Below are 10,319 nucleotides of genomic sequence, written 5' to 3'. Positions count from 1 at the left end.
ATATGTTGTAAGAAAGAAATAGTTTAGTTGAGTAATATGACGTAGCTTAGAAACGGCCCAATAGAAGAAAACACGTGAAGCCCTTTGGCACTTGCTTCTATAATTCTATTCCACATATACAGTTTCCGCATCTCATACGCAACTATCTCAAACGCAGACGCAATCAGTAACGCTATATTTAATACCAAAACAGCAGTTTACATACAACACAACAAAACAGATTCCAAAGATCTCTAATTACGAATTCAGATAAGGTCTTCGTAATTAATCAATCATCCAGCAAAAAAATCTAACTTAAGTAATAACAGCTAATTGCTAAACCAAAAACGCCATTCTGAGTCCTTTGCAGTTACGTTTGAACGTTTACATTCGTTAGGACCACACCCACACAACGTACGATGAGTGAAATATAATAAAAGTCAGATTCTTTTGGGATTGGTCGAGTAAGCTTATGACGTCATCTCCCACATGTTTTCTAATCTTCTGTCTTTAAATTGCACAAATAAATCTCCATTGTACTGTGAACATACCAAACATTAATGGCTAAAACCAGATGGTCTTGTTTTGTCAACGCTCTCTTCGCAATCGCTGTTCTAGCGATTGCCCATTTTTCCAACTGTGAATCTGTCTTGTCTGAGAAAGAACAGAATAAGGTCTCCAAGTTGCCCGGTCAGAACTTCAATGTAAATTTTGCTCACTATTCTGGATTCGTTACAACGAATGAGAAGCTGGGAAGAGCGCTCTTCTACTGGCTAATTGAAGCTGCTGAAGATCCTGCGTCTAAGCCTCTTGTTCTATGGCTCAATGGAGGTTTGTTACATAAAAAACAAAGCCCTAAGCTTTCTCCATTTTATTTATTTAAAGACCTCTCATTTCCTGCTTAATCAATAGTGACTTAAATGGATTTTTAACTCATTAAACATGTTTTGATTGCTAGGAGCTACTGTTATATGATATGGATCTTGATTTTTTTTTTTTTTTTACTTTTGGAGATATGTCTTGTAGGATTTGATTAATTATTTGCTTGTTTCTTATTTTATTGTAGCTTTTGATATGTTACACGTGATTTTCAATTTTGGTTTCATGTTGATTCTTGTAGGCTATGAGTGGCAACTATGTTGTTCTGATTCCTAAAATGGAATCTAATTGGGATTTTTCTTTTCTAGGATTTTAAACACTACTTTGATATGGAAAAGCTTTCACTTTCTTATTCTTCAAACAAAATGAATGGATCTTCATAGCAACCTGGTCTGAGATGGAGTTTTTGTTTTTTACTATATCTCTGTACAGGACCAGGATGTTCATCAGTTGGATTTGGTGAAGCTGAAGAGATAGGACCATTTCACATTAAGCCTGATGGGAAGACTCTTTACCTTAATCAATATTCTTGGAACCAAGGTAAAATTGAAATGAGAGATTATGTTTGAGAGAGAGAGAGATAGATATGATTCTATTAAAGCTTAAAACTTTGGTCCAACTTTTATTTGTGCAGCTGCGAATATATTGTTCCTGGATGCACCAGTTGGAGTTGGCTTTTCATACTCAAACACTTCATCTGATTTGCTTACCAATGGTGATAAGAGAACTGGTAATGTCTTAGCTGCTTAAGCTCATTGTCTTTTTAGATACTCTTTGTTGGTGGGTGGGGGGTTTATAGTTGCGGCTTTATGATTTGCACAGCACAAGACTCGCTTACATTTCTGCTGAAATGGGTTGAGAGATATCCGGAGTACAAAGGAAGAGAGTTTTATATAGTTGGGGAGAGCTATGCAGGTAATAATAACTTGGAAAGCTCATCTTACTTATTAGTCTTTTCATTTTGTCTTGAAATCTTCTCTGCCTTGTTTGTTATAGGGCATTACATTCCTCAGCTGAGCCAAGCCATTGTAAGACATAACCAAGCTTCTGGCGAAAACACTGTTAATCTGAAAGGTTACATGGTGAGCATGTTCTTTTCTCATTATCGATCCCTGTGTGATTATGTGTATCTAGGAGATTTATAAAGACTTTGGTGAGTGTTTGACTGTTTGTTTTACAGGTAGGAAATGGGTTGATGGATGATCGCCAAGACCAGCTCGGTCTTTTCCAGTATATTTGGACGTTGGGTTTCATCTCCGACCAAACATACACCTTACTGAAACTCCAGTGTGGTTTGGAACCCTTTATTCACTCCTCTGAAGCCTGCAATAACGCTCTGGAGATATCGTACAAGGAAATGGGTAACATAGACCATTACAGTGTCTTCACACCGGCCTGTGTTGCAAGTGCTTCCCAGTCAAGAATGTTGCTAAAGAGAAGACCAGTAAGTAGTGATCTTAAATTCCCTCTTAAGTCAAGAATGTGTTGAGGTAATGTCATCTTTTGTTTTTTTTTTTGCTTAGGTGAATAGCCGTGTGAGTGAACAATATGATCCTTGCACGGAGAAACACTCCAAAGTGTATTTCAATCTTCCAGAGGTTCAAAGAGCTCTCCATGTCCCACCAGAAGTTGCACCGTCCAAATGGGATACTTGCAAGTATAATTCACCTTACCATATTATCTTAGAACTCGGTTTAAGGCTTTGTAACAATCCTGATCCGAATGTATATGGTTTTGCAGTTATGTGGTGAATGAAAACTGGAACGACTGTGCTTCCTCGGTTCTAGACATTTACCACGAGCTTATAGCTGCTGGGATTCGTATATGGGTTTTCAGGTCTCTTTCTCTATATATATCTTTTCTTCAAGTTTTTGTGGCGTTTTGGTGGTTAATAAAAGTTTTGTTTTGGTGGTAACAGTGGAGATGCAGATGCTGTTGTACCAGTCACATCAACCCGGTACAGCATAGATGCTCTAAACCTTAGTACAACTAGTCCCTATGGCCCTTGGTACATAGACGGACAGGTAATTAACAAACAAACTCAACTGAGAAAGTGAGAATCATTTTCTTCTCATTGTTTTGAAACGTTAGTGATGATGATTTGAAACAGGTGGGAGGGTGGACTCAGCAGTATGCAGGTCTAAACTTTGTGACTGTGAGAGGCGCAGGACATGAAGTTCCTTTGCACAGACCAAAGGAGGCACTTGCGCTCTTCAAGGCTTTTATTTCTGGAACTCCATTGTTGTCCACACCGGAGAAGAGCATCAGGAGCGAGATGTCTGAACTCGTTAGTGACTCATGATGAGTTCTGGCTTGATGAAGATTCTCAGTCATTGAATGAAGAAGAGAGGGAGAGAATAAGTAAGAGCTTTTTATGTCTTGGTTTCGCTGGTTCTTCCTCTTCTTCTACTGTTTGTTTGTTTGAAACATTTTAATGTTAGGCTCTACTACGTTTCTTTCTACCATATATGAGCCACATTCAAGAAAACACATTGTGTTTATGAGAAATGGAAAAGTAGGTATGAAAGGGTATCACATTGGATAAATGAAACTCGCATCAAGGGTATAAAAAACACCCCAATGACTCTTGGCTCTGCACCTGTTTATTCTCTTCTGTAATAAACCGAAGAAAACGATACTGATATATGCAACAAAATACTTAAAACTTCAATGCCTAGCAGATTCAGTGAATTAGTATATATACGGTGGTGGTGAAGAAGGCGTATGCGGCTCGCTTGCAATCCCATTTGATTAAAAATCCCCTCCATTACAGAAAGAAAAGGATGATGAATTCTAGAGCTGCGGAATCACTTTTCTTTTTACGCTCAGAGGCGGTGACACCAATGGCCGCCACAATCAGGAACCTCTGTCAAGAGGTTAAGAGCTCCCATGGTAGCTTTTCCTCTACCCTCAAACCGCCGCAAATGGACCGCGCCGATTGTATCTTAAGTGGTTCGTTGATATGCATAAACCAAAAGGTGACAGTTACACTACCAGTATGGATTTTTAATCTGCAATTTTCTGCTCTAGATTTAATTTCTTATAATTGTCTATATTGATATTGGATTAGAGTTCAGTCACAGCAAAACATATTTGCTGGTTTAGTTGCTTATCTTGCTGAGAAATTTTTGGTAGCTCAGTTTATAGACATGAAGATCTCTGGAAACATTAGTGCAAACTTTAAGGCTTGCAAAGGGTATATGTCATATAGAGGAGCTCTCCCAGAAAATTAGCAGAATAATAATTGATCAATAAACAGAGATCTGACTCTGAAGAAGAAGCTTACTGATAATTAATTCATTTTCTATGCAGCATTGGTATTGACCTCACAAGAGAAGACATGAAGAACTGTTACCATCATCTCCAGAGGATCCAAGACTCTGTTACCATCATCTCTAACCGTCTGATAATGCCTTCAAAACTAGAGTCAGCTCCAGTGAAGCCACCAATGTGCTAAAATGATTCTTAAAATAGTGAGGTACACTCTTGGAAACTTGCAAGCGTGTCTAGATATTAAAGTCCATTGTTATGTGAATGAGGACACTGATTTCCTTTTTTTTTTCTAATGGTCCAGAAACATCATTGAGCAACCAAATGAAGGGAAATACAAAAAAATTCACTTTCATACCTTAAATTGGTGAGATAACTTTCTTAGCATACATAAGACTTTTCCAAACACACATAATCTCAAACGAAAGTGACCCACCCAGAATCGTTAGCTTCTATGACTCTATGAACCATAAAAAAATGTAGAATCAAAATTTTGGGCTTTTTTAGCTGAATGCGAAAAGAAAGTGAGAGAGATGTTGTGTTTAGTTCATAAGAATGGAGAAAGAATAAGACTAAATCAATTTTGGGAGCATTAAGAGCTTCAAATTGGTTGTTCATGGTGGTTGGGGTATTGATGACAATGACAATCTTGTAATTATTTAAAGATGATGAGGGTGAGAGAGTAAAAATGTCATTTTCGAAAGAAAAAAAAATTGATGGCATTTTCATGAATTACATGAACTTGTGGGGTGAATAGGGCAAAACTAATTTCCAAAAAAAAAAAAAGAAGTTAGTTTTGTGTTTGACTTTGAAATCTAGGTCAATTTTGCAAAAAACCCAAAAATAACAATTCACATTGTTTAACTGCTCTTAAAAATAAATTAACAACATACCTTTCTTTTAGTCACAACCATGAATATATCTCTAACAACAATATAATTCTAAAAATAACTAAAAAATAATTATAAAAGAATATAAAAATTGTAAAGAGTATAAAATTGTAAAATGTTTTAAAAAATAATTCTAAAATATAAAAAATAATTTTCAAACAACAATATTTAAGGGTTTTTTTCAATTGCTTTTGTAACCTGTGATACAAGAAACAAAGAGAATAATATTTAATTTTTTCAAAAAAAGTCGAAACCCACGTTAGCAATTCTTAATAACCGACGCAACATCACCATTTACCATCGTCTTTCTCTCTCGCCAAAGTCGCTTCTCTCTCGCCAAAGTCGCATAACTGTTGTTCTTGAGTTCAAGAATCACATTTAACAACATGCAGAGGAGTGAAGCGGAAACTATAGGAGGGATTAGCCAAAGTCCAGCTCCAGCGATAGTTCAAGATCAAAGGGGAGATCCATCAGATCAAAGACCATGGATGCAACATCGTTCCGGTGTTCCACAGTCTCTTGGCCAGCAAGGTCAAACTCAGAGGTCCGACGCTCGAGATCCATCAGCCCGGAGACCATGGTTGCAGCATCACTTTGATAATACACAGTCTCTTGGCCAGCAAGGTCAAACTCAGAGGTCAAACGCTCGAGAGTCATCAGCCCGGGGACCATGGATGCAGCATCATCTTGATAGTACACAGTCTCTTGATCAGCAAGGTCAAGCTCGGAGGTCCAACGCTCGAGATCCATCAGCCCGAAGACCATGGTTGCAGCCTCACAATTCACATTGATAGTACGCAGTCTCTTGATCAGCAAGTTCGAACGCAGAGCTCTTACGCTGCAGAGCGATCAGACCAAAGACCATGGTTGCAACATCGTTCTAGTGGTCCACAGTCTCTTGGCCCGCAAGTTCAAACTCACAGGTCCTACGCTGCAGAGACATCAGACCAAAGACCATGGATGCAGCCTCACGTTGATAGTACACAGTTTCTTGGCCAGCAAGTGCAATCTCAGAGGTCTTATGGTGAAGACCATGGTTGCAGCATCAATATCTGCCGCAGCAAATGCAAAGTCAGGGGTTTAATGCTGGAGAGTCATCAACCCAAGGAGGAATGATGCATCATCAAGCACCATATCTGCGCCAACAAATGCAAACTCTGAGACCTAACGATAGAGAGCAAGGAGCAATGATGCAACATTACTTTGGTGGTTTACAATATCAACAGGGTTTTACCATTGGAGAGTCATCAACCCAAGGAGCTAGTATGCAACATCAAAGTCAGGGCTTTAGCATTGGAGATTCTTCAACCCAAGGAGGAGGAATGATGCAGCATCAAAATCAGGGCTTTACCATTGGAGATTCATCAACCCAAGGAGGAATGATGCGGCATCAAGATAGTGGTTACCCATCTCTTTACCAGCAACTTCAAAGTCTGAGTTCTAAGTTCTAACGCTGAAGAACCATCAAATCAAAGAGAATGGATGCAACATGGTGCACAACATGTTCGCCAGCGAAGGCAGTCTCGTCTGTCTAATGCTGCTCCATATTCTAACCAAGGAAGAGGAGGTCGCGGGAGAGGAAGACGTTGACCCTTGATTAGACATGGGTTCTAAAATGAAAACTACTCATCTTCTCCTGTTTGTATCAGAAAAATAAACGTGAAGCAAGTCTGGTTTATACATTTTCGTAAATCATTTTTCTCTCTGTCTAGACGTTTTTATCTTTTTCTCTTACCTATCGCAATACTGATGTTTTGTATCAAATGGATTTGTCTCCGTTCATGGTTATAGTTTTTAAAAAATCTTAGGATAGTTTATGCTTTAGCATCTCTCTTGTCATCTGAAGATGATGTTTCTATTTATTTTTGATCCGTATCCAACCATCTCTTCGCTCTCATCTCAGTTCTTGATGCGCAAGCAACCAGGGCTACTTAGATGGATTCTACATCTCCATTTGAGGGTTTAGTCATTACATTTTTTGCAACAAAATGTCTATTTTCATTTCCTTTTTGGATTATGGGGAGTCGTTTTTTTATAAAACTTATGACATCCCTTTGTATTTGGTTTGGTCAATTCTATGCAAACATACTATGTTCATGTGTACCACCAAAAAGACTAAAGAATTTGGATCTGGTTTAAGTGTTGAAGAGACAAATTCGATCTCCTGTCTGAATCATTATCATTAGGAAAAGGGGTTTAGGTAATTTGTTTACGTAAATTTAAGAAGGTAAGCTCTCTGTTCTTGAAGACACACACTCTTAAATATCTATAAACATAAAGAGTATCGAGGGCTTAAGAGATCTTGCTTACTAAGCGAGCTTGAATCAGTCTCAGTCATTGAATGAAGAAGAGAGGGAGAGAATAAGTAAGAGCTTTTTATGTCTTGGTTTCGCTGGTTCTTCCTCTTCTTCTACTGTTTGTTTGTTTGAAACATTTTAATGTTAGGCTCTACTACGTTTCTTTCTACCATATATGAGCCACATTCAAGAAAACACATTGTGTTTATGAGAAATGGAAAAGTAGGTATGAAAGGGTATCACATTGGATAAATGAAACTCGCATCAAGGGTATAAAAAACACCCCAATGACTCTTGGCTCTGCACCTGTTTATTCTCTTCTGTAATAAACCGAAGAAAACGATACTGATATATGCAACAAAATACTTAAAACTTCAATGCCTAGCAGATTCAGTGAATTAGTATATATACGGTGGTGGTGAAGAAGGCGTATGCGGCTCGCTTGCAATCCCATTTGATTAAAAATCCCCTCCATTACAGAAAGAAAAGGATGATGAATTCTAGAGCTGCGGAATCACTTTTCTTTTTACGCTCAGAGGCGGTGACACCAATGGCCGCCACAATCAGGAACCTCTGTCAAGAGGTTAAGAGCTCCCATGGTAGCTTTTCCTCTACCCTCAAACCGCCGCAAATGGACCGCGCCGATTGTATCTTAAGTGGTTCGTTGATATGCATAAACCAAAAGGTGACAGTTACACTACCAGTATGGATTTTTAATCTGCAATTTTCTGCTCTAGATTTAATTTCTTATAATTGTCTATATTGATATTGGATTAGAGTTCAGTCACAGCAAAACATATTTGCTGGTTTAGTTGCTTATCTTGCTGAGAAATTTTTGGTAGCTCAGTTTATAGACATGAAGATCTCTGGAAACATTAGTGCAAACTTTAAGGCTTGCAAAGGGTATATGTCATATAGAGGAGCTCTCCCAGAAAATTAGCAGAATAATAATTGATCAATAAACAGAGATCTGACTCTGAAGAAGAAGCTTACTGATAATTAATTCATTTTCTATGCAGCATTGGTATTGACCTCACAAGAGAAGACATGAAGAACTGTTACCATCATCTCCAGAGGATCCAAGACTCTGTTACCATCATCTCTAACCGTCTGATAATGCCTTCAAAACTAGAGTCAGCTCCAGTGAAGCCACCAATGTGCTAAAATGATTCTTAAAATAGTGAGGTACACTCTTGGAAACTTGCAAGCGTGTCTAGATATTAAAGTCCATTGTTATGTGAATGAGGACACTGATTTCCTTTTTTTTTTCTAATGGTCCAGAAACATCATTGAGCAACCAAATGAAGGGAAATACAAAAAAATTCACTTTCATACCTTAAATTGGTGAGATAACTTTCTTAGCATACATAAGACTTTTCCAAACACACATAATCTCAAACGAAAGTGACCCACCCAGAATCGTTAGCTTCTATGACTCTATGAACCATAAAAAAATGTAGAATCAAAATTTTGGGCTTTTTTAGCTGAATGCGAAAAGAAAGTGAGAGAGATGTTGTGTTTAGTTCATAAGAATGGAGAAAGAATAAGACTAAATCAATTTTGGGAGCATTAAGAGCTTCAAATTGGTTGTTCATGGTGGTTGGGGTATTGATGACAATGACAATCTTGTAATTATTTAAAGATGATGAGGGTGAGAGAGTAAAAATGTCATTTTCGAAAGAAAAAAAAATTGATGGCATTTTCATGAATTACATGAACTTGTGGGGTGAATAGGGCAAAACTAATTTCCAAAAAAAAAAAAAGAAGTTAGTTTTGTGTTTGACTTTGAAATCTAGGTCAATTTTGCAAAAAACCCAAAAATAACAATTCACATTGTTTAACTGCTCTTAAAAATAAATTAACAACATACCTTTCTTTTAGTCACAACCATGAATATATCTCTAACAACAATATAATTCTAAAAATAACTAAAAAATAATTATAAAAGAATATAAAAATTGTAAAGAGTATAAAATTGTAAAATGTTTTAAAAAATAATTCTAAAATATAAAAAATAATTTTCAAACAACAATATTTAAGGGTTTTTTTCAATTGCTTTTGTAACCTGTGATACAAGAAACAAAGAGAATAATATTTAATTTTTTCAAAAAAAGTCGAAACCCACGTTAGCAATTCTTAATAACCGACGCAACATCACCATTTACCATCGTCTTTCTCTCTCGCCAAAGTCGCTTCTCTCTCGCCAAAGTCGCATAACTGTTGTTCTTGAGTTCAAGAATCACATTTAACAACATGCAGAGGAGTGAAGCGGAAACTATAGGAGGGATTAGCCAAAGTCCAGCTCCAGCGATAGTTCAAGATCAAAGGGGAGATCCATCAGATCAAAGACCATGGATGCAACATCGTTCCGGTGTTCCACAGTCTCTTGGCCAGCAAGGTCAAACTCAGAGGTCCGACGCTCGAGATCCATCAGCCCGGAGACCATGGTTGCAGCATCACTTTGATAATACACAGTCTCTTGGCCAGCAAGGTCAAACTCAGAGGTCAAACGCTCGAGAGTCATCAGCCCGGGGACCATGGATGCAGCATCATCTTGATAGTACACAGTCTCTTGATCAGCAAGGTCAAGCTCGGAGGTCCAACGCTCGAGATCCATCAGCCCGAAGACCATGGTTGCAGCCTCACAATTCACATTGATAGTACGCAGTCTCTTGATCAGCAAGTTCGAACGCAGAGCTCTTACGCTGCAGAGCGATCAGACCAAAGACCATGGTTGCAACATCGTTCTAGTGGTCCACAGTCTCTTGGCCCGCAAGTTCAAACTCACAGGTCCTACGCTGCAGAGACATCAGACCAAAGACCATGGATGCAGCCTCACGTTGATAGTACACAGTTTCTTGGCCAGCAAGTGCAATCTCAGAGGTCTTATGGTGAAGACCATGGTTGCAGCATCAATATCTGCCGCAGCAAATGCAAAGTCAGGGGTTTAATGCTGGAGAGTCATCAACCCAAGGAGGAATGATGCATCATCAAGCACCATATC

At 38.2% G+C, this 10,319-nt stretch overlaps 1 protein-coding gene across 1 annotated transcript; it reads left to right on the top strand.

Moving 5' to 3' along the window:
* Window positions 1-498: 498 nt before the first annotated feature.
* LOC103852355 (serine carboxypeptidase-like 29) lies at window positions 499-3,404 on the top strand. Its single transcript, XM_009129263.3, has 10 exons — window positions 499-810; window positions 1,291-1,398; window positions 1,493-1,588; window positions 1,681-1,773; window positions 1,855-1,940; window positions 2,039-2,302; window positions 2,382-2,515; window positions 2,599-2,694; window positions 2,777-2,882; window positions 2,969-3,404. Exons 1-10 carry the CDS (start codon window positions 540-542, stop codon window positions 3,158-3,160), a joined length of 1,446 nt encoding a protein of 481 aa, XP_009127511.2. The 5' UTR covers window positions 499-539; the 3' UTR covers window positions 3,161-3,404.
* The last annotated feature ends 6,915 nt before the right edge of the window (window positions 3,405-10,319 follow it).

This window comes from Brassica rapa, chromosome A01 (genome assembly GCF_000309985.2).
Source record: "Brassica rapa cultivar Chiifu-401-42 chromosome A01, CAAS_Brap_v3.01, whole genome shotgun sequence".
NCBI classification, from domain to species: Eukaryota; Viridiplantae; Streptophyta; class Magnoliopsida; order Brassicales; family Brassicaceae; genus Brassica; species Brassica rapa.
The sequence above is the reverse complement of the archived record's forward strand: the minus strand, read 5'-3'. Positions and strand labels throughout refer to the sequence as shown.

Bases quoted from the DNA above. Each gene is read 5' to 3' on its own strand.
- LOC103852355 (XM_009129263.3), top strand. From the start codon at position 540: ATGGCTAAAACCAGATGGTCTTGTTTTGTCAACGCTCTCTTCGCAATC. The intron at 1,589-1,680 runs GTAATGTCTTAG...TGATTTGCACAG, and splicing joins CAATGGTGATAAGAGAACTG to CACAAGACTCGCTTACATTT. The intron at 2,883-2,968 runs GTAATTAACAAA...GATTTGAAACAG, and splicing joins CTTGGTACATAGACGGACAG to GTGGGAGGGTGGACTCAGCA.